Consider the following 24,624-nt stretch of genomic DNA (forward strand, 5'->3'; position numbering starts at 1 on the left):
TTAAATTAAATACAAAATTCATTCTTCTTCTTCTTTCGTGTGGGTTGTGAGGTGAATTACCAAGTTCATCAACCATGGTGTCGGGGTTATTATTGAGCCGCCAAAGGCGCCTGACATGGCTCATGCAACGACTACTTACTTACATCAGTAAGTAGTAACCGGGACCAACGGCTTAACGTGCCTTCCGAAGCACGGATCATCTTACTTTTTTAGACAATCAGGTGATCAGCCTCTGATGTCCTAACCAAACTAGATCAAGTCCCCACCGGGATTCGAACCCGGGACCTCCAGATCGTGAGCTAAACGCTCAACCACTGAACCACGGAGGTCGTTTACACAATTCATTAGTGCAAGTTCTTTAACCTACCTTGGTAGGTAGGTATTCTATACCTATGCCTTCCTAACGCTTAAGTCCAGATCATATCTTCAATGGGTCTTCACGATCCAAGATAGAGCAGGTATGGATTTGATGACGTCAATTTCAAGCATCGCTTAGCTACACGGCGAAGAAAGAGGTTGAAAGGGCCAATGGGGTGCGAAACGCGCGCCATACAAAAGTATGAGCAAATATTTTCATACATCGCACTCAACTAGTCCGCAAACTTTCTACCCGCGAAGTTCCATGATAATATATTAAAAGGTCGTCTTGTGCTATAACCTGCAGGGTAAAAGTCAAATATCGACTATCATACAAAAAGATCTCACCCTATCAAAGCTTAAAATCTTAGTATGATAGGCCATTAACCAAATAAAAATACTTTTGTATTATGCAGTATTTTATTAAATATAATAATAAAATGTGAGACGCGGCCGCTTACTATGGGTCTCGTGAGGAGGCTCGGTGTCGCTCAGCGGGCAATGGAGAGAGCTATGCTCGGTATTTCCCTGCTCGATCGAATAGGAAAGGAGGAGATCCGCAGGAGAACTAAAGTCACCGACATAGCTCGGAGAATTGCAAAGCTGAAGTGGCAGTGGGCAGGACACATAGCGAGGAGAACCGATGGCCGATGGGGCGGAAAGGTTCTGGAGTGGCGATCACGTGTCGGACGACGCTCAGAGGGTAGGCCCGCTGCAAGGTAGACCGACGATCTGGTGAAGGTCGCGGGAAGCCGCTGGATGCGGGCAGCGCAGGACCGATCGTCGTGGAGATCCTTGGGGGAGGCCTATGGCCAGCAGTGGGCGTCATACGGCTGATGATGATGATGATGAATAATAAAATTAGTGCCTTTCACATAAAATAATATAAGAACATTGTAAGTAAAGTTCAGGACCCCGACACCGACCCCGCCTGCGTGGTCGACGACTTCCCTCAATCAGCGATTAATTCTTTCAAATATTTTTCCTCTCAGACGACGCCCTGAGCCGAGGTTCGCGCCCAACTGGGCACTCTCAGACCTGTTGTCTTAAACGTTGTACCGGGTGACAGTCTTCAGCGCTCCCCATTTGTCCGGCCAAGTAGTTAATGGCATCTGCGGCAAATCTACGTCACGTCAAAAAAAAGACAGTAAAGTGGTGATGGAATTTGAGTAGCAGTAGAGTTGTAGTTATATTATGTTTGCAGTAGGCTCTGCACAGTAGCCTTCGACCAATAGCCGTTTGACGTCTATCTACATAGGACCCTGTCGCACTATCATATTTGACATTTAATGTTGGATGTCGTCGTAGGGCTATCCTAGTAGGTATCCTAATCTCAACCTTAAAGTTGTAATCTTAATTCTAAAGACTGATAATGAGTTACGGTAATGGGTACTACTACATAAACACAATAAATAACATACATCTATCTACACTTATATACATAAGTATAAACATATAGCAAGCTAATCAGTAGTGCACTACGTTTCTAACGAACACATTAACTCATAATTAACACACACACACACACTCACACACACACACACACACACACACACACACACACACACACACACACACACACACACACACACACACACACACGTACACACACACACATTCGTACTATCACTAAAAATTGTAACATAAGTTAAGATTCACTTTCTTTGTATTATTTCTTTATTTTTTCTTTTTTATTATTTAATGTTTCACTCTTACCCTAATCTTACAAATATTCACTTGTTTACTACGGAAGAGCGTTGGCTCCTAACACAGGCTTTTATGCTTAAAAGGAGTCATCAACCCTAACTTAGAATTACTTTGTAAAGTGAAATAAAAATATTTTCATATTTCATATTTCATATTTTCAATGAGACTTACGGTTTAATTTGTCAAAAAAGTTAATGTGACATGGTTTCAAAGTGTAAATATATTAGTACTCGTGACCGTATATCCCGTTTTCACAGGACCATCTTTACATCATCATCATCATCAGCCCATTAACGTCCCCACTGCTGGGGCACGGGCCTTCCCTATGGATGGATAGGGAGTTCGGGCCTTAAACCATCACGCGGGCCCATTGCGGATTGATGGTTATTAACGACTGCTAATGCAGCCGGGACCAACGGCTTAACGTGCCTTCCGAAGCACGGAGGAGCTCGAGATGAAAATTTTTTTCTTTTTTTTGTGGTCACCCATCCTATGACCGGCCTTCGCGAAAGTTGCTTTACTTCAACAATCGCAGACCGAGCGCGTTGACCGCTGCGCCACCGAGCTTCTCACTTTCTTTACATAACCTAAAGATTTTACCGCTTTTTTACAAAAGCGTCTCGTCATCTGTCCTTCCAACCCGCGAAGGGAAAACCAGCCCAATACAGATTGGGTCACATATCTCCGAAACGCATTTATCCGGAATGTGGTTTTCCACACACCCCTCGTTATTTACTCACCCACTTTTGTCTAAAGGAGAAAAATAAATATTTAAAAAAGTTTTAAATTATATTTTTCACAGCTAAAAAGTGTAAAATGTGTCTTTTGGGAATAAAAACATAATATGTTTCGTAAAAACATATCAGTGTACAGATATTTTAGAGATAATGATCCTTTAGGGACAAAACGCTGAAATGTCGGACCAGACGGGTCATTTAAATATTTAATTATTTAAACGGTTGGAAACTTTGAGACTCCCAATTTTGTTAAATATTCGATTTGAATTTTACAGAGCTTCTAGTTTCAGTAAGTGAATTATTTATTTCCTCCACAAATTATAACAGTTTCATAGTGAAACTTAGCTAATGAAGGTTGTAATTGTAACCGAATACTAAGGGAGATAATTCTGTTCATAATTCTGAATTAATATCAATTGTAGATTACCGTCGCAAACAATTTACAAAAAATCATGAATTTGCGACGAAAAATTCCACTTGATATTAACTCAGATTCATGAACTGAATCATCTCCCTCAGTATTACACATATTGTGTGTATGTACAATAATGTTTTGTAAGGAAACCCACATTCCCAAAAAATGCATTTTCGAAGGTATGTGACCTAACCTGTAACGAGTTGGCTTACCCCTTGCGGATTGGAAGATTAGACCGGCAGTCGCTTCTGTAAAAAACCGGACCTGTTAAATCTTCTGGTTAGGTTAGCGGACCCTGTGAAAAAATATGGGATAATGAGTATTTAAATGTAGACACAAAAAAATATCAGTGAACGTGTCTGAGAGGGTGTGTGAATATATTATACTTACTCTGAAACACCTCACTTTTTTGTAGATTACTTAACATGGCATAAGAATTTATGTCGCTACTTGCTGATAAACCACCAAAACAGCCTATCTGTCAGATAAGTATCTGATAGCCGTAGTTTGAGTACTATTAAGTCATAGAACTTAGATTCTACACCACATGGTTACATCTAGGACACTCCATACAAAAACTTATTACCATTAAGACTAAAGTGAGACTCAGGGGGTGAGGTAAATCTAGCTCGACGCCTGATACGAATAGGTGCGGGGTGGAGAGTGTCCGTTCTGTACTGTAGTATTATTCGTTATTCTATGACATAGTATCAACCTATCGCAAAAAAAAAAAGTTCATCATTTTGGTAAAGATATTTATTATATACCGCCAAGCTTGGTGGTTTTCGTATTACTGATAAGATAAATCGTAATGGTTACAAGCTACCAGCATTACCGCCCATAGATAGTCCATTATTTATTTATCTGAAGTGCAATTTTCACAGTTGGTCGGTAGGTTCGAATCTTAAACCAATGATGTTCAAATTTGTTTAAATGTTTATCATGTATTCAGCGGTGAAAGCAAACAACCTGATGAAAGTTTATTTGGATGGTTTTCCCTCCGCGGGCTAGAATCTCAGACAGCAAGCGCTTCTGTAAAAAACTGGACCTGTCAAATCTTCAGCTTAGGTAAGCGGACCCTGTGAAAACGGGATAACGCTAGAAAGATAATTGTTGTCGAATATTAACGACTGTAAATCAATATATTTTTTTATTTCCACATACAATAATTTATATATAATTGACAATTAAATTGGCAGTTTATATTATTTTTATGGTGGCTATTTAAAAGCAGAAGGTAACCCTCTCTCAAACTAGGGGATATATATCTTGAGAGACAGACACGCACACGCTCAGACGCTGAAACATACTTTATTATTGATTAACAATGTCATTATCCAAATTACACATCACAAAAAACAAACAATACACAAAAAAGAGAAAAAATAAAAAATAAAAAGAAAAACTCGGAACATCAACGATTGTTATAATAATCGATATAGTCGTTCTAGTCGGTATACGTAGTTTATTCCTTATGTTATGTTTATAGTACGACCAAGAGGGGGTGAGGTAAATCAAGGTCGGTGCCCGATGCGAATTGGTACGGGGGGGATAGTTAACTTTCTAGAGGAGCTCGGTGGCGCAGCGGTAAACGCGCTCAGTCTGTGATTGTTAAAGTTAAGCAGCTTTCGCAAAGGCTGGTAATAGGATGGGTCACCAAAAAAAAAAGTTTTCATCTCGAGCTCCTCCGTGCTTCGGAAGGCACGTTAAGCCGTTGGTCCCGCCTGCATTAGCAGTCGTTAATAACCATCAATCCGCACTGGGCCCGCGTGATGGTTTAAGGCCCGTTCTCCCTATCCATCCATAGGGAAGGCCCGTGCCCCAGCAGTGGGGACGTAAATGGGCTGATGATGACGACGTAGTATTATTCTTTATTATCCAGCACGCGGCTTCAGTGCTGGTTGGTGAACAATACGTTTCGTTTTTCAATTTACCTCTCAGATGACGCCCTGAACCGAGGTTCGGGCCCAACTGGACACCCTCAGGTCTGTTGTCTTAAACGTGGTACCGGGTGAGAGCCTTCAGCGCTCCCCAATTGTCCGGCCAAGTAGTTAATGCCAACTGCGGCAAATCTACCATAAGTCACGTCAAAAAAAAGGGAATGAAAGATATTTCATAGAACTACATAGAAACCAGTAGTGTCTCTGCGACACGTCGTCCGCTGCTGCCTTATGTCGTCCGCTGCCAACTCGTACCTTTAAAAACCTTCATGAAGCCACTGACAATGCCGTAAGCGCGGCCAATTATAGGCCAGCAAAAATTTAGTATCGATCGCCATCGACTCACAAAGAAGAAGAAGCACGCAGCTTCAGTGCGGGTTGGTGAACAATACGAAATTCAGATGTACGGACAGTAGCCGTTCTGTGTATACATAATGTTATCCTAATGTCATGTGTTGTGTTGTTAATGTTGTCATGTGTTGTTGTGTTGTTGTGTTATGTCATAATGTTATGTGTGTTATGTTGTTGTCATGTGTTGTTGTTGTGTTATGTTATGTGTTATGTGTGTTGTTGGTGTTGTTATGTATTTTTAATGTGATTCAAGTGCAATAAAGAGTCTTTGTATTGTATTGTATTATCCCTTATTCTATGGCCGAAACCAAAATGTCCTCACAATTATCAGAGTATTTATGTAGCGGTGGGTAAATTTATATGGGTTTGACCACTTAGGACGAGGGTAAAAAGTTCAGTATTGAGTGGTGAGGGTCAAACAACATTATTATGCGAGCAGGACAATGTAAAGTTGATCGGCCTTTAAAAAGTCAATGAGTGACTTTCCAGGGTATGTTCCTCAAAAACAATAGGTATAGATGGCACTGCACAGATTTTCAATCATATCATAAATCATAAACTGCCTATATACGTCCCACTGCTGGGCACAGGCCTCCCTTCAATCAACCGGAGGGGGTATCAATCAATCAATCAATAATACTTTATTGCACAACAACATATACAAAGGACATAAACATACGAATAAAACATAAGCACAGTAGGCGGCCTTATTGCTAAACAGCAATTTCAGTCAGGCAACCTTAGATTTTCCTTCGTTTAACCTTTTAATTTCATGGATAATAATCAGACGACGCCCTGAGCCGAGGTTCGCGCCCAACTGGGCACCCTCAGGCCTGTTGTCTTAAACGTTGTACCGGGTGAGAGCCTTCAGCGCTCCCCATTTGTCCGGCCAAGTAGTTAATGCCATCTGCGGCAAATCTACAATAAGTCACGTCAAAAAAAAAAAAAAGGCATTTACATTGTTTTTGGGGAACGTAGCCTGGAAAGTTTGTCATTGTTTATGAAATGAGTTCTTTTTTTAATGGCCAAGTAGGATAATTGGTTGGTTTGGAAAGTACTGTACGTAAAGAAAAGTGAACCTCAACTGGGCCCCGCCAGGCTTGTTGTATTAAATTGTATGAGAGTTCTCAGCGCTCCCCATTTGTCCGGTCAAGTAGTGAATGACGTTTGAGGGAATTCTAAAATTATTAAGTAAAAAAAGCATACCTACAGCACAGCCCTGACAGTCACTCAGCAGCTGAATATCAGCGGCATAGTCTAGCTACAGCTAGGCCGTGATATTTTCTGAGCTGAAGCCGTTTTGGCATTAAGTATAATAATTATTCAGTAATTTAATTATCTAAGTATGCCGAATAAAAATTTTTCCTCTTTCTTTGTTACTCTAGAGGTATACAAAAATCTCGTTCTTTATAACATGCACCCTCAGCAGCTCAACATAAACCATGTCTCAAGGGTTGATGAGATCAGTCATCGACCCCACAACCCACACGAAAGAAATAGTGTAGCGTGGACCTATTCATACGAATTTTCTTTTTAGAACACTCACTTTTATTCCTAAAAGATGCAGCTTTGAACAATAGGGATTGTGGCAGAGTCAAGAAAATTAAAACTCAGATTAATTTCGCCCCACAAAAGCTAGTAACGGATGTTTTTAGAATTCGTTTCAGCTATGTTACAATGAGGGTAGCTGAGTTGAGACTGTAGTTTCCTGTACTTACAAGATGTATTCAAAACTCAAAATTCATAAATTGTTTATTCAGAAAACATAAGATCCATACAACGGTTGCAGAGGCGAAGATGGGAGCCATCGGTACGGAAATGCAGGACGGAAGGGACAAGTCACAAGGACTGTAACCTGGAACCTGACAGAGGGCAGCAGTAACTGTCAGTACTATTCAGAGGCGGAGGACAGGAGTCCTAGTACGGCTTTGAAATAGACTACTCTGGGCGCCATCCCAATCGCTTCAGACAGAGTACTGCGGGCAGAAGGAAAGAGGGAAACCACTGCCCTATTTTTCCCTAAAAAAGTAGCATGGAAAATGTTGCACCGACAAGAGCGTGGCTCTTAAATTGATGATGATGAAGATCCATACACGGAATGGAACAAAGATGTTCTTCTTCTTCTATCATGTGAGTTGTAAGGTGTCAGGGTTATTATTGAGCCGCCAAAGGCCCCTGACATGGCTCATGTAACGACTACTTACTTACATCAAGGGACATATCACTTCGTGATCCCTAGTTTGGTTAGGACATTACAGGCTGATCACCTGATTGTCCGAAAGTAAGATGATACGTGCTTCGGAAGCCACATTAAGGCGTTGGCCCCGGTTACTACTTACAAAGATGTTTAAAGATCATTTACAACACCTAATATAAGCTATACTCACGACTATTTCCTGTAGGTAATCAAAGGTACATCCATCACAAGATGAACTAAGTACCCACACTTCACCGAGCTTTCCTTTAGACCAACGTGATTGGTGGTGAGCCGTATCGCCGTCTATAATGGTCGAGCCGTGTTAGTGATAATTGCACTTAAGATAAATTAATAACTCATTGAAACTATCTCGAGCAAAAAAGCTTATCTGCTAAGTAATCCAATGCAGGAGATTAAACGATTATGTTATCTACTCTAATAATACAGTGAAACTTGGTTAAGTGGGACCTGGATAAGTGAGAAACCTCCATATCTGGAACTCATGCTGAGGTCCCAACACTTTGGCACTGAATTACCTCTGTTAGTGGGACGAGGTAAGCCTATATATCTGGGATTCGTTCTTTCGATTTATCATCATAGTTACCTCTATAACTGAGACAGCGAGTAAATTTTATATGCATAAACCTCTGTAACTGAGATAACATTGTTTACATAACACGTTATTTTATTTAATGATCGCACCTGTATAACTGAAATAACCTGTATTCTCACCTCTATTAATGGAACCCTCTGTAAATGAGACAGATATTTATTTATACCTGTATATCTGAGACACTGGGTAAGTGGAATACCTCTATAAGTGAAACGACATTGCAGGTCCCTTGATGTCTCACTTAACCAGGTTTCACTGTATCAGATTTAATTGGAATAGTCTTCCTTCCCCCTACATTTATCTACTTTTGATATCTTTAATAGAATTTTTAATAGAAATCAGACAAGATATGATTCCATTAAAAACTTTTAATTAGGTAAACGTAAATTTTCGATAATGTTCGCGTTAAGCGAATAGGGTTGATGAGATCAGTCGTTAACCTAGCAACACACTCGATAGAAGAAAAATAAATGAAAGTTACACAACATACATACATAGACAAAGGAAAAACACACACATACATACATACATAACATAAACTGCCTATATACGTCCCACTGCTGGGCACAGGCCTCCCCTTAATCAACCGGAGGGGGTATGGAGCATACTTCACCACGCTGCTCCACTGCGGGTTGATGGAGGTGTTTTTACGGCCAATAGCCGGGACCAACGGCTTAGCGTGCCCTCCGAAGCACGGAATCATCTTACTTTTTCAGACAATCAGGTGATCAAGCCTGAAAAGTCCTTACCAAACAAAGGACAGTCTCACAAAGTGATTTCGACAATGTCCCCATCGGGAATCGAACCCGGACCGCCAGATCTTGAGCCTAACGCTCTAACCACTAGACCACGGAGGCAGTCATGTAACGACTACTTACTTACATCAGTAAGTAGTAAATCTTACTATTTGGACAATCAGCCTGTAATGTCCTAACCAGAAATAGGGACCACAAAGTGATTTTTATGATATGTCCCCACTGGGATTCGAACCCGGGACCTTTGGATGGTGAGCCTAACGCTCAACCACAGGACCACGGAGGCCGTTATTTAATTAGTACTTGTGACCGTACATAATATTGTTTATGATGTACTTACAATACTTACCTCACACTAGCGAGAAGCTTAATAAGTATACCTAAGTCTTGAGCGCTCCGAATTATTTCTTCAAAAGATAAAAGGGATCTTTTCACTTCATATGCTGCGTGACGTGAAAAGTAAAGGAATGAGATTATAGAGTCACTCTTCTTATTACTTAACTCACTCTATACTTTCCATCTTGAAGATTTTTAGCAAAAACATGTTTATAATACAGGGTGTTAGTGATACTACGCCGTAACAATAACTTTGGGGGAAGATTCAGACCGCGATTCTAAGTTGACATCAAGTGAAATTTCCTGTCAGAAAAATCATGAAAAATTTAGTGTTTTTATTTTCAGTCCCTATATTGTGCTTTAAGCTGAATAGAATTCAAAATAAAAAAAATACTAAAAATCATTGGCAGGCTTTATTGCTGTGAAGCATTTCTTCCAGGAACAATTTTCAAGCAACAGCAACAATTGATTTATTTAATTTATTTATGAGGTAGAAATCACGGTTCGTTGCACGATAAACGATATTTTTTTTACAAAGATCAAACTTTTAACAACATCTTTTATGCCCGATGGGAAATAGAACTCTGCCAAGCGTGAAAAATAGTGATGTGATATCAAAGTGGGTGAAATTAGAGTTGTTCCCGCGCGGACAAATTCGCGGCAAGTAATCCAGTAGTTTGGTGGGGTGTGCTGCCGCCAAAGGATGTTTCCGGGGTACCGAACTGAGCATAGTACCCGGCTAGCCACAAGTTGGTAGTGTGGCTAGGAATCGACGATATATGCGTCATGCTGTGTTAACTTCGATATCGCGTTTCACGACAGCTTGAAAACTGCATTATTGAATGTGGCGCCATCTGTTGCATATGGCCGGAACTAAGTGGCCAACTAGTTGGGTCCGCCACAGTAGTATACAAATGTAACTGTTTAAACAGATAAATAATATACACATGGACGGTCACGAGTACTAATAACTATGTATACACATTGAAACCATGTCACATTAACTTTTTTTGCAAATTAAACCGTAAGTCTCATTAAATGACAAATATTATGATAGTGCGACAGGGTTCTAAAGTAGGTACATGTTGCTCATGACTGGACATCGTGAAAAAAAATTATCAGTAATAGCGCTGTTCGGAGAAAGCGTGACTTACATTGTAGTGTCACGGGTTCTAATCAGAAATCAGAAATCAGAATCATTTATTCAACGTAATTATCATGGATAAACTTGTTGAAGGTCAATGTAACATTTTTGAATTTATGTCATTTCGCAAGGTGTTATGGCTGAGGAGAAGAAATGACAAGAAACTGCAACAGCAACACATCTTTTAAAAACCAATGAGGATATACATTACAAGTTATTTAATAACTAGAGGAACACATTCAAAACCAGACATTTTTATCATTTAGGTAGTCATTAATCTTATAATAAGCTTTTTTACATAAAGTAAGCTTCACGTGAGCTTTAAATTTATTTTCTGACAAATTTAAAATATTATCTGGTATTTTATTGTAAAAACGTATACATAACCCCAAAAAAGATGAATTTAATTTACTTAATCTAGAATTTTGAATAGCAATTTTATGTTTATTTCTTGTATTGTAAGTATGCCTTTCACAGTTTCTCGGAAGGAGAGATAAGTTTTTACGTACATACATAATGTTTTCATATATATATTGACTTGCGACCGTCAGTATATTTATTTCTTTTTCTACTCCTCTACTTTAATCTGGCATTTAAATAACCAAAAAGTCTAATATAAGTACATACATAATTAAACTCTTTGAAAAAGTGTACGCTCTATGGCCTATAAAAGCATTGTTTACAAAGTGTAACTGTACTATAATGTCGCCAAAAAAGCATTGTTGTTGTTTTTTTTTTTTTGACCTGGACACTGGCACCTTTACTTTGTTTGGTGCCATAGATATGCTATAAAAAAAAAGTATACATTTGCCGCCATTTTCCCGCGCGTTGGAAAATAATTTTTATAAATAAAATTTTTCTTTGTATAATTTTTGTTTCATTTAAAATTACGTCGTCGTAGAAAAAGTATTGTATGCAACGTTGTATAACTAGGTCAAAAAATGCTCGTGGCGTCTCTTATTGCGATGTTCGCCAAGGCTCACATCGCAACTCACGCCACTCGCATTTTTTGACCCTTCTTATACAACTGTTGCATAAAATACTATTAAACAATCTCGGCTCGGGCTCTAAACTACTGAATTGGACTTTGATTTCAAATTCATGTGTGGTTCCCAGGATTTGTGCCCGGCTGATGGCAATAGGCTCACCCCCTATTACATGGGACTTTAATATAGCTGGAGAGATGTCAGGGTGTTAGTGTCATCGTAACGAATACTGAGGGGGATGATTTTTTTTTGACGTGACTTAATGTAGATTTGCCGCAGATGGCATTAACTACTTGGCCGGACAAATGGGGAGCGCTGAAGGCTCTCACCCGGTACAACGTTTAAGACAACAGGCCTGAGGGTGCCCAGTTGGGCGGTAAGATTCATTCAAACACCGACGCCGACAGCCCATTCCATTCCTTGGCTGTGCGCATTATGAACGATGAAGCGAAGAGCTTGGTGCGGATTAGTGGTACTCGTATGTCAACCAAGTAAGGATGGTAACCCGCCGTACGTCTGGATGTTCTACTATAAAAGAGTTTTTACAACAGGAATATTCTCACTCTGGGAACATTCGCGGGTACCACACATCACTGGTTATAAGTACCGCTACGGACGGCATAGAATTAGGCAGCCAATCAGCTCGCGACGCCAAACACTTCAGGACCCCGATACCGACCCCGCCGGCGTGATCGACGATTTCCCTTAATCAGCGCTTATCGCTATCGACTCACGGTCGATGAATTCTTTCAAATATTTTTCCTTTCAGACGACGCCCTGAGCCGAAGTTCGCGCCCAACTGGGCACCCTCAGGCCTGTTGTCTTAAACGTTGTACCGGGTGAGAGCCTTCAGCGCTCCCCATTTGTACGGCCAAGTAGTTAATGCCATCTGCGGCAAATCTACAATAAGTCACGTCAAAAAAAAAAAAAAAAAAAAAACCAGTTGGGCGGGGGGATGATTCAGACCATGATTCTGAGTCGAAATCAAGTGGAATTTTCCGAAACAAAATTTACGATTTTTTTATACTTTTTAAAATATTTTCAATTCTATACTTTTGCGATGGAATTGCTCAGAATCATGGTCTGAATCATCCCCCTTAGTTTTCGTTATGATGTCACTGACACCCTGTATGTATATAGGTATTACACATCTCTGCCTACCTCTTCGGGGATACAGGCGCGATGCTGTTACATCCTGAACATTCTAGATTACTCTTTTCATATCTGACTGATATGCTGTTGTGATATTAAAAGTTGACAAACACAATAACGTTACATATATCTCTAGCATTGTTTTAATAAATAGCAATAAGTCGGACGCGGATTCCGAAGTTAACATTTTTCAACGCAGCTTTAATGTAAATTCAGGGGCGGAATGGGGAATAGATGAAAAAATAAGTCATCAAATTCAAATTCAAAATATTTATTTCGGAAACTAGTCCATATTATGTTAGTAACAGAAAGCTTAACCTAGTATAATTAGTAACAGATTCGAAAGACGATAACATTATCATCATCTCCCAAGGCAGATTAATGTTGCTAAATTCTAGCCTAAACCTACACGCCACGAGCCAAAAAAATGGACATTGATTTTTGGAATGGCATTTTTTTATAATTTTTTTAAGTGTTTTTATTATTATTATTAACTTTTAAATGATAAGTTTTAATGTTAATACACACTTCCTCTCCTCCCTTCAACGTTGCTGTGCCCTACAGGGTCCATGTTTTAGTTCATATGCCTATGTTGTTACAGTCCGCTTACCTAACCTGAACATTTGACAGGTCCGGTTTTGTGTCCAGTACCTTCCAACCCGCGAAGGGAAAAAAAAGATTAAAAGTACTTACTTGAATATTTTTCTATGCGTAGTAATAATCTTTTTCAAGAAAATAAAAAAAAATCCGATTTTTCAGTTGCGTCAAATAGTTATAAAAAAATTCAAAAGTTTTTTTACCCGCCATTAGGTTTATACTGTATGAAAGATTTCCATAGGCTGTCACTTAAAAAACGCACTATAACAACTGACAGTGATATGCCACAAACAAGATGAATTCTCTTCTATCGTATGGGTTGTGAGGTGGAGTACCAACCCCATCAACCCTGGTGTCAGGGTTACTATTGAGCCACCAAAGACCCCTGACATGGCTCATGTAACGACTAATTACTTACATCAGTAAGTAGTGACCGGCTTAACGTGCCTTCCGAAGCACGAATCATTTTTACTTTCGGATAGTCTGGTGATCAGCCACTAATGTCCTAACCAAACTAGGGACCACAAAGTAATTTTTGTGATATGTCCCCATCGGGAATCGAACCCGGGACCTCCGGATCGTGAGCCCAACGCTCAACCACTGGACCACGGAGGTCGTTATGATGAATTTATATCCCAGTAATAACAGAATTCTTACCATCAAGTGAGATTGTGGTCAAACGCAAACCTATTTTTACTCGACTGTGGCAAAGCAAAAGCGGGGTTATGTGTTTGACCGCTATGTATGTGTGTGTGTACGTCTGTTCCCTCTCTGTACACACGTACATACATAGCGGTTACACACATAATTCTCCTTTTTCTTCACTTTAGTTGGGTGATAAATCGCGTACATTGGTCCTACTCCGTCCCTGACAGTGTAAACTGACGCGAAACGGAAAACTTTTTCAATTCTTTTTTCTCGTGTGGGACGCCGGATTCGTTTATTGTTCTACACTGTATTTGTTAACTGTCCGTGTTTACAATTTGTTTTGCAGACGCTACGTAAACTGGGTGCTAAGCTGGTATCAGGTGGTATTTAGCAACAGTCATTAAATATCAGGAATTTATGGTTGAAAAATGGGGGTCCAGTGGCTGAGAGACTCACGACACAATCTGGGGGTCTTAGGTTCGATTCCCATTGCGGACACGTTGAACAAAAAGTTACTTATTGAGAATTTGGTCCGCTTTTATCCAATGATTCTCGAATTTGTTTTCGAATTTATGTTTGGATCATAAATGATTGTCATGTACTCAGCGGTGAAGTAAACATAGTGAAGAAACCCACATTCCCGAGAAATACATTATCGGTGGTATGTGGCCTAACCTGTATTGAGTTGGTTTTCCCTTCGCGGGTATTGTAAGTTTGTTTTTTTTTATTGTTTATTAGATTTATATTAGTTAATTAAGTACCTACTTACTTACCTCCTAAATTTTCGCATGCTTATATCTAGCGGATCAGGTGATACTTAGAACATAAAAACCTACCAACTGTTAACAAAACCATGAATCCTATGCAAATAAATGATTTGATTTAGAAGGTCAGACAGGCAGTCGCTTTTGTAAAAATCTGTACCTGTCAAATCTTCAGGTTAAGTAAGCGGACCCTGTGTCATCATCTGATGATGATGGTTTTGTTACCCAAGGTCACATCCTAATGGGATTTTTCAAAAAGGCGCTCACTTGGTTTTATCATGAGGTGCATATACAGATTTCTCTCATTCATGTAACAAAATATCTATATGTACTTATGTGAAAAATAAAAAATATAGTGTAACATGTAAATGTTAAGTACATTTAACGGCCTCTATGATCCAGTGATTGAACGCGGGGTCACGATCCGGAGGGTTCGAATCTCGGTAGGGAGAACATTACAGGCTGATTTTTCGAAAGCAAGATGATCCATGCTTCGGAAGGCACGTTAAGCCGTTGGTCCCGGTTACTACTTAATCATGTAAGTAAGAAGTCGTTATTTGGATCATATCAGGGGCCTTTGGCGGCTTAATAATAACCCTGAGTCCCTGACACCAAGGGCTGAAGAGGTCGGTCATTCACCTCACAATCCACACGATAAAAGAGAAGAGTAAAACTGTAGATGATTTAAGTGAAGTGTTCACTTGAACGGTATATAAACAGTTTACTGCAAATAGAGACTTTAACTTTATGACTTAAGTCTAATTATACTTTATATTAAGTTTCTTTCTAGATGTAAGAGCGTCGGTATCGCGATCCGGAGGTCCTGGGTTCGATATTCATTAAAGACAATTCAACAAAATATAACTTAAGACTGTCTTCTTCTATCGTGTGGGTTGTCTACCAACCTCATCAAACCTGGTGTCAGGGTTACTATTGACCCGCAAAAGACCCCTGACATGACTCATGTAACGACTACTTACTTACACCAGTAAGTAGTAACGGGATCAACGGCTTAACGTGCCCTCCGAAGAATCATCTTACTTTTTGAGACAATCAGGTAAATCAAGCCTGTAATGTTCTTACCAAACAAAGGACAGTCTCACGAAGTGATTTCGACAATGTCGCCATATTTTTTTTATACTTACTAACATATACCAAAGACAAATTCATTTTACATTTTTACGCATCACTTAGCATATTATTCAATTGTTTTCTGGCAAATACTATACCCCCCCACAGTTGTGGAGCAAAATATAACAAAAGATGTTGTTTACCTCTAGCTCTGCCCACCCCAATGTGGGTTGCGGGCGCATGTTGTGTATAACTGTATGAAAAGACCTAGTCAACGGATATCCATAGAAACTCTACATTCTGATTTTACACTTCGGAGGGAGGAAACTCAACCACTTCAAACTGACCCGCGCAACAACTCTTTATCCAAGCACTCAAGGTGCAATTTACTCTGTACCCGAAAGCAATTTTCAGTGGTAAACTTTTGAAAAGCAAAGCCTCGGCTCATTTAAAATTCAATCGTATGCGTTGTAAACAAACATGCCAATTGTAAACAAATGTTGGCTAGCGACTTTTCAAGTATGTCTTTATATCAAGTAAGTATGTCAAAATCAACCAAGACTGATCTACCGTAGGTAAATTTCGGTGGTCGTAAACTAATCGAAAAATTAAAACACATAATAACGGGTTCTTACCGCGTTTAAATGGCACTCTCTCTCTCATATGGCTCTTTTCATGGCACTTGCAACAGTGTCGAAATATCGGGAGTCTCATATCCCCATTTAAACGCGGTAAGAACCCGTTATTATGTGTTTTAATTATGATAATAATCGCGTAAACTTAAAACAATGTATAATCGAAAAATATTGTATTTTGAGGGGTTGGGGGCGCCACTTTGAAGTATCGCACCACCTAAATGTTTTGCTAGGGCCGACATTGTATATAAAGTATGTGTCGTTGTCAGATCGTAAAATTTATCATTTCATGATGAGGTCGACCATTTCATGAAATGGTCATATTTCATGAAATAGAATATCATTCGTTGGCCACATCATGATGTAGTTTGACTTGCCATAGAGGCAGCCAATCAGCTCGCGACACCAAACACTTCAGGACCCCGATACCGACCCCGCCGGCGTGGTCGAAGATTTCCCTCATTTAGCGCTTATCGCTATCGACCCACTATGGTCGATTAATCCTTTCAATATTCTTCCTCTCAGACGACGCCCTGAGCCGAGGTTCGCGCCCAACTGGGCACCCTCAGGAAAACCCGATACAACGTTTAAGACAACAATGGTGCTAATTCCTGTAAATACCATCTAATTTTATTTTAAGTTATATCTGTCATTTTCTTATCCGCCGAAAAGGAAAGGGACGGGTAATCGACAAGCATAAAATTTATGGAACACACGTCAATTTTAAGCACAAATCTCTAAAAATTTTACATCCGTCAATAACCCGACACAGTTAAGTAGACAGCACGACAAACGGATTGCATACCAGCGACGTACCTTTTGATTCGCCCGGGTTATTCATTCATTTACTCATTCTTCCTAAAATTAAGAGCTGTGAATCATCCGTCCCTTTCCTTTTCGACGGATATGAAAATGACGGATATAACTTAAAATAAAATTAGGCGGTGTCTGCAAAAATCGGGGCCAATGTCTTAAACGTTGTACCGGGTGAGAGCCTTCAGCGCTCCCCATTTGTCCGGCCAAGTAGTTAATGCCATCTGCGGCAAATCTACAATAAGTCACGTCAAAAAAAAAAAAAGATGTAGTTTGGCCAGATAGTAACTTGATTTTTAAACAACTTCAAGTGACCGCAAACTTAAGTATTATCGAGATGTCAATTTCAATTTGATATCTCCATGTATTCCCGAGAAAAAAGGTCTTCACAGACCCTAAAAACGATCGGGGATTGACCTAGCTGTCACCTCTGGTTTGATAGTGGACGTGCCAAGAAAATTACAGTTGATATAAATGATCAATAGATCAAATTGAGGAGCTCGGTGGCGCAGCGGTAAACGCGCTCGGTCTGCGATTGTTGAAGTTAAGCAACTTTCGCAAAGGCCGGTCATAGGATGGGTGACCTCAAAAAAAAATAGTTTTAATCTCGAGCTCCTCCGTGCTTCGGAAGGCACGTTAAACCGTTGGTCCCGGCTGCATTAGCAGTCGTTAATAACCATCAATCCGCACTGGGCCCGCGTGATGGTTTAAGGCCAGATCTCCCTATCCATCCATAGGAAAGGCCCGTGCCCCAGAGACGTTAATGGGCTGATGATGATGATAAATGATAACTGACCTCCTCAGAGGACCTATTGTATTTCTTATACAGAGTTTTCCTTTAAATAAATCATTAGGTATCATAAAAGAGGGAAAACGTAGTTACTCACGAAGACCCATCGTTTCTTTTACAATAGTATAAAAATGGCGGGACTTCTTGTACCTTTATTTACTTAAGCTCGTCATCAATTTATGATTGCCTTTTCTTACCGCTTTATGGGCGTGGAAATACACAAAAAGCTTGGTGAGTTGTGACTTCATATTGCGATGGATGTACCTCTGACTACCCCAATTGGAATATACGCTTGAGCTTATATTTATGGGCGTTGTGAAAGTCTGAAGCTGATTTATATTGAAATAACATAGCGTCGAGCCTCCCCGAGGGGGTAGGCAGAGGTGTAATTAGTACAGCCCTCGCCAGCTATGTTTAAGTCCCGTGTAACAGGCGAGCCTATTGGCATTAACCGGGCATGGATCCTGGAAACCATCATCATCATCAATTTAAGAGCCACGCTCTTGTCGGTGTAGCGTTTTCCATTCCAGTCTATCAAAGGCCAATTCATTAAGATAAGATAAGATAAGATTCTTTATTTGCCATAAATGCAGTGTGACAGATGTTACAAAAAAATATAGTTTACCGTGCATTTAGATTACATAAATCATGCAAAATTTATAAAATTTAAAATATAAAAGTGTCAATACAAAGGTCCTATTATGAAATTAGTTGTTGTACAGATTTAAATAAATGTCATTAAATTAATTCACATAAACCAAATTCAAATTAATAAAAGTCAATAAAAAATATAAAAAACTAATAAAATAAAAATAGAAATAAAGTTTAAATAATAAAACATAATAAAACAAAGTGCAAACACGATGCGGGTAGAAATCTCTCAATTATTTTTCTTACTTAGCTTCCCTATAAGACACGACGTTAACCTTTTCTTTAATCTGTTCCATGTAAGCTCTTCTTGGTCTTCCCCTTCCTCTTTCCTTCTATGATGTGTACGTGTTCCTGGAAACCACGTGATATTAATTATCCATGATCGGCGTGGGTTGAAAATCAGTGTTGCCCTCTGGGTAAATTTTCACTGAACCCTGGCCTTTTTTGGTGAACTGCGGCACCCATATACCTTTATGTTTTCCAACTACTTAAATATTAATGTTAATGTGTGTATATTTTAATGTTGTAAATGTATATGTGTGTCGTAGATTTTACCTAAATAAACTTTATTATTTTTTTTTTTTATTATTTTATGATCCAAACATGAATTTAAACTCACAAGGCTGAATGTACGGTCACGAGTACTAATAATAATATGTATACACTTTGATACCATGTCACATTACCTTTTTCGACTAATTGACCCGTAAGTCTCAATCATCATCAGCCCATTAACGTCCCCACTGCTGGGGCACGGGCCTTCCCTATGGATGGATAGGGAGATCGGGCCTTAAACCACCACGCGGGCCCAGTGCGGATTGGTGGTTATTAACGACTGCTAATGCAGCCGGGACCAACGGCTTAACGTGCCTTCCGAAGCACGGAGGAGCTCGAGATGAAAACTTTTTTTTTGTGGTCACCCATCCTATGACCGGCCTCTGCGAAAGTTGCTTTACTTCAACAATCGCAGACCGAGCGCGTTTACCGCTGCGCCACCGAGCTCCTCAACGCCCGTAAGTCTCATTAAATGTCAAATATGTTAGTTCTACAGGGTCCTAAAGTGGGTATATGATATTGCTCATAACTGTACAGCCCGAGCCAGGCCTCAAACCTGTGACACTAAGGTGAACAGTCATGAGCAATATAATGTACCCACTTTAGGACTCTGTCGCACTAACATATTTGACATTTAGTGAGACTTACAGTTCAATTTTTCTAAAAAGTTAATGTGACATGGTACCAAAGTGTATACATATTAATGCTCGTGACCGTATTTACGAGCCATCACAAAAGCGAACGAACGTATAATCTTCTTCTATCGCGTGGAGTGTGAGGTGGAGTACCAACTTCATCAACCCTGGTGAAAGTTACTATTGAGCCGCCAAAGGCCCCTGACATGGTTCAAGTAACGACTACTTACTTACATCAGTAGGTAAGTAGTAACCAGGACCAACGGCTTAACGTGCTTTCCGAAGCACGGATCATCTTACTTTCGGACAATCTGGCGAACAGCCAGTAATATCCTAACCAAACTAGGGACCATAAAAGTAGTTTTTGTGATATGTCCCCATCGGGAATCGAACCCGGGACCTCCGGATCTCAACCACTGGACCACGGAGATCGTCGAACGTATAACGTAGGGTGTTTATACTTTATGTTATTAGTAAAGCTTTTAAACCCTCATTAAATACAAGCCTACAAATATAATACACTTCTCATCAAAAAAATCGAAACACTTCCGTTTTCATTGTTTCTGTCCGAATTTAACACAAAAAAGAATTCATACGATGAAAAAAAATACATAAATGTATAGCTGGCAGTTTGGCCATTACAGTAATAAGCGAAAATTCTAAATTCAAAATTAGAATTTCATTTGTTTATCTTATAAACGAAATGAATCACTAATTAAAGCACATAATAACGGGTTCTTACCGCGTTTAAATGGGGATATGAGACTCCCGATATTTCGACACTGTTGCAAGTGCCATGATCACGGGATGACTGAACCCGTTATTATGTGCTTTAATTATGATAATAACCGCGTAAACTTAAAACAATGAAATGAATCACTGTTTTGAGACAAATGTGTGTTTAGGGTTGGAGTACATTTAGCGTTTAAAAACTAAAAATTGGCGCCTATCCTTAAACTTTTTGTTTTTTATTTCAATACTGTGACTTTGGGACGTCTGAAAAAAGGTTTTTTTTCTAAAACGTATGGATACTTCGCCCACAGAAGCCGCCCAAGTTGTGGCATTGCTGGATTCTGGCCTTAGTCAGCGTGTTGTGGCTGCAAGACTGCATCTAAGCCTGTCATCTGTTCATAGAGTCTATAAACGTTATCGGGAGACTGGTTTGTTCACGCGCCGTTCAGGATCTGGCAGGAATCGGGTCACTTCTGAGCGAGATGATCGATTTATTGTACCAACTTCTTTAAGAAATCGACGCCTTAACGCTTTTCAACTGCAGCAGCGGCTTCGTGTTGTACGAAGGGTGGCTGTAAGTGACTCTACAATTAGAAGAAGGTTGAAGGATCGTGGACTGGTACCGCATAAGCCAGCAAATGGGCCGAAATTAACTGCAGACCATCGAAGAGCGCGCCTTAACTTTGCACGTGAGCACCTAAATTGGTCATACCTACAGTGGAGCAAAGTTCTCTTTTCTGATGAGTGTAAAATTATGCTGTATGGTAACGACGGAAGGAACAAGGTCTACAGAAGAGACGGAGAACGCTATGCACAATGCTGCATTGAAGAAAAGGTCAGCTATGGTGGCGGTTCGTGGACGGTTTGGGGAGGTGTAGAACTTCTGTTGGGCTGAAGGGCTGGTGTGTGGTGGAAGTACGATGGAAGAAAACCACGATTTGTTAGTAGCACTTTCAACTATAATTTTATAAGTAAATTTTAGTACAATGCGAACGATGTTCGATAAATCAAATATGGCGAATTATATTATAAAAAAATTGTGACAGCTATATAAAAAAGGAAGTTGGTTGTCAAATTGACAGCCAAAATTACGTTGGTAATGTTGGTGTTTCCAACATATTGCGGCCTACAAAGAATCTAAATATAACAAACATTTATAAACTGAATCTTAATGAACAAACTACACTTATTTATAAAACTAAGTCTTAATAAACAAAATAGTTTAACAACAGAGAAAGAGAGTTTCATTTAAACAGAAACCAAACTAATTATTTAATTCTAATTAATATCTTATATAAATCTTAATTTATTGGCAGTTGACAAACTTTGGTTACAGATCGCCTATGTGTTTTGCCATTGGCAGTTTTTACTTCAACCGCACGAACTAAACCATCAGAGCCTGGGAACACTTTTATCACTCGTGCCATAGGCCAATACATGGGCGAGCTGTTATCATCTTTTAAAATAACCAGAGAACCGATAGCAACATTGGGTAACATATTTTTCCATTTTGGTCTACTTTGTAGAGTATTTAAATATTGATTACTCCACACCTTCCAAAACGATTGTTTAAGATCATTACATTTCTGCCAAAAGGTTAATCTATTATTAGAAATGTTAGTTACATCTTTTTCAGGATATGAATTCAAGGCAGTACCTATCAAAAAATGACCAGGTGTTAGATATGAGTAATCGGTAATATCATTAGACAATGGTAACAGAGGTCTACTATTTAAAATAGCCTCTATTTCATACAAGACAGTTATTAATTGTTCAAAAGTAAGTAACGACCTTTGTACTACTCGTTTTAGATGGAATTTGGTGCTTTTAACAGCAGCCTCCCAAAGGCCACCAAATACTGGTGAATAACAAGGTATAAAGTGAAAGTTTATACCTTTTTCACTACTAAAGTCTTGTACCTGTTTTTGGTGTTCTTTGGAATTATACAATTTATGTAACTCTGAGTTAGCACATTTGAAATTAGAAGCATTGTCGCAGTAGACATCCGTTGGAAGTCCTCTACGTGAGATAAAGCGCCTAAATGAAGCTAAAAATGTTTGTGTTTTTAAATCAGAACACAACTCTAAATGTACGGCCTTTGTGGTGAAGCATACATACACGCAAATGTACCCACTACCTACTATTGACCTACGCATCGTCGATTGTTTGACTGACACGGGACCACAAAAATCTAATCCAATTTTTTGAAAAGGACGACATACATTTATTCTGTCGTGTGGCAACGAGCCCATTAACTGCTCAGAAACCTTTTTCTTAAGTTTCCAACATATTACACACTTATGGGTAACCTTTTTAATTTCACGCAGAGCATTTACGATCCAAAACTTTTGATTTATTGATGACAACAGTAGTCTAGGTCCTGCATGTAAATTTTTTATATGCTCGCTTCTAATAATTAGTTCTATAAGACGGGAACCTTTAGGCAGGATAAGTGGATGCTTTTGCGAATATGGCAAGCTTGATTTTTCAAGTCGACCACCCACTCTTAACATACCATTGTCATCAACAAATGGATGCAACGATTGTAGGTTACACTCTGAGAGAGGTTTGTTATTACTAACATTATGAATTAAGTCCTTCATATGTCTTTCTTGTTCGTACTTTACTATTAACAATAATGACTTTTCTAGCTCCTTAGAAGTGAGATAGTTACATTGAACCCTGTCCAAGTTTGTGCGTGCATTTTTACAGAATCGGAGTATATATGCTAGTACTCGTTGCATTTTGTGTAGGTTTGAGAACTTGTCTAAAAAATTTAGATTCAAAGGTACATGGGTGGTACATACCAAGGTATGTGCTGGCTCCTTTTTCGACTCGGGAAGATCCTCCATAACTGCAGGGACATTACAAGGCAAATCATACTCACTTGTGTGGAGAAATCCAGGGCCTTTCCACCAGAGTGGGTGAGACTCAAACTCGTGCGGGAGGAGACCTCTACTTAAGCAATCTGCAGGGTTATCTGTAGTGTTTATGTAAGACCAAGTGCACCTTTGTGTATTTTGTGTAATTTCCTTTACACGGTTAGCAACATACGTGTTTAGTTTTATGATGTCAGTAGCAATCCATGCTAATACGATTTGTGAGTCAGAGTATAAAAATACGTTATTTATTTTAAATTTTAAAGATAATGTTTTGTGTACCTTAGCACAAAGTTTGGAAAGTAGTAAAGCAGCATTCAATTCCAATCTTGGTGTTGTGAGGTTGTTATTGAGTGGATTAATTCTCGATTTAGCGCATAACAAAGAAACTTTAACATTCCCTGCGGCATCAATGACTCTGAGATAAATGCAGCACCCATAAGCAACTGTGCTTGATGCGTCAGCAAACCCAATTAATTGAAAGCAAACTGACATGTCTAAGCATATGTACCTATTGATATTTATAGGATTCATTTTAGTTAAGCTATCATAGTAATCAAACCAAGTCTTTTTTAGGTCACCTTCAACCTTTGTATCCCAATCAACACGCGACTTCCATAAATTTTGTATAAAAAGCTTAGCTGAAACAACAATTGGACCAGCCAGGCCCAATGGGTCGAAAAACTTGCTGATGAAGCTCAGGATTTCGCGTTTTGTTTGGGGTACATTTCCTTCTGAAACAGGAGAGGCAAGGATAAGATTATCAGACTTTACATTAAATTTAATTCCTAATGTTTTCAATAAAAGATCATTTTTTTGCAATTCAATATCATCAAAATATTGTTTTTCTAATGGTATATTTTGTAACAATTCGGGTGAATTAGATGACCATTTATGTAACTTAAAACCTCCTAAATCCATGATTCTACAAAGCTGTTCCTTTGACTCTATCAATGACTCTATGGATGAAGCAGTTCCTATTACATCGTCTACATAAGTCTGATTTTTTAAAATAAATGCAGCTTGCGGATGATCTTTGTAATAATTTTCGGCTAATTCCATTAGACAACGAGTTGCTAAATAAGAAGAGCTTTTCATACCGTAAGTAACGGTATTCAACTGTAAACAATCCAAATTATCTGTTGGAATGTCTCTCCAAAGAAT

General features: G+C 39.2%; 2 protein-coding genes and 1 long non-coding RNA gene across 13 annotated transcripts in view; 2 read left to right on the forward strand and 1 right to left on the reverse strand.

The window, feature by feature from the left end:
- LOC126375444 (calpain-D) overlaps positions 1 to 3,474 on the forward strand; it is a 219,965-nt gene extending 216,491 nt beyond the window's left edge. Inside the window, exon 23 of the transcript XR_007567595.1 lies at positions 3,459 to 3,474. The gene's annotated coding sequence lies outside the window, so the exon portion shown is untranslated. The remainder of the gene's footprint in view (positions 1 to 3,458) is intronic.
- Positions 1 to 24,624, forward strand: part of LOC126375567 (helicostatins) — a 346,624-nt gene that overhangs the window by 300,663 nt on the left and 21,337 nt on the right. Inside the window, exon 1 of one of the 11 annotated variants that reach the window (XM_050022555.1) lies at positions 7,591 to 7,637. The exons of the other annotated variants lie outside the window; for them this stretch is intronic. Within the exon in view, the coding sequence (XP_049878512.1) occupies positions 7,606 to 7,637 (32 nt within the window). The 5' untranslated portion in view covers positions 7,591 to 7,605. Of the gene's footprint in view, positions 1 to 7,590; positions 7,638 to 24,624 lie in introns of those variants that run through there. 11 annotated transcript variants of the gene reach the window in all.
- LOC126375618 (uncharacterized) overlaps positions 17,524 to 24,624 on the reverse strand; it is a 39,543-nt gene continuing 32,442 nt past the window's right edge. Inside the window, exon 2 of the long non-coding RNA XR_007567629.1 lies at positions 17,524 to 17,802. This is a non-coding gene — a long non-coding RNA (uncharacterized LOC126375618). The remainder of the gene's footprint in view (positions 17,803 to 24,624) is intronic.

Source organism: Pectinophora gossypiella, chromosome 19 (assembly GCF_024362695.1).
Source record: "Pectinophora gossypiella chromosome 19, ilPecGoss1.1, whole genome shotgun sequence".
NCBI lineage: Eukaryota > Metazoa > Arthropoda > Insecta > Lepidoptera > Gelechiidae > Pectinophora > Pectinophora gossypiella.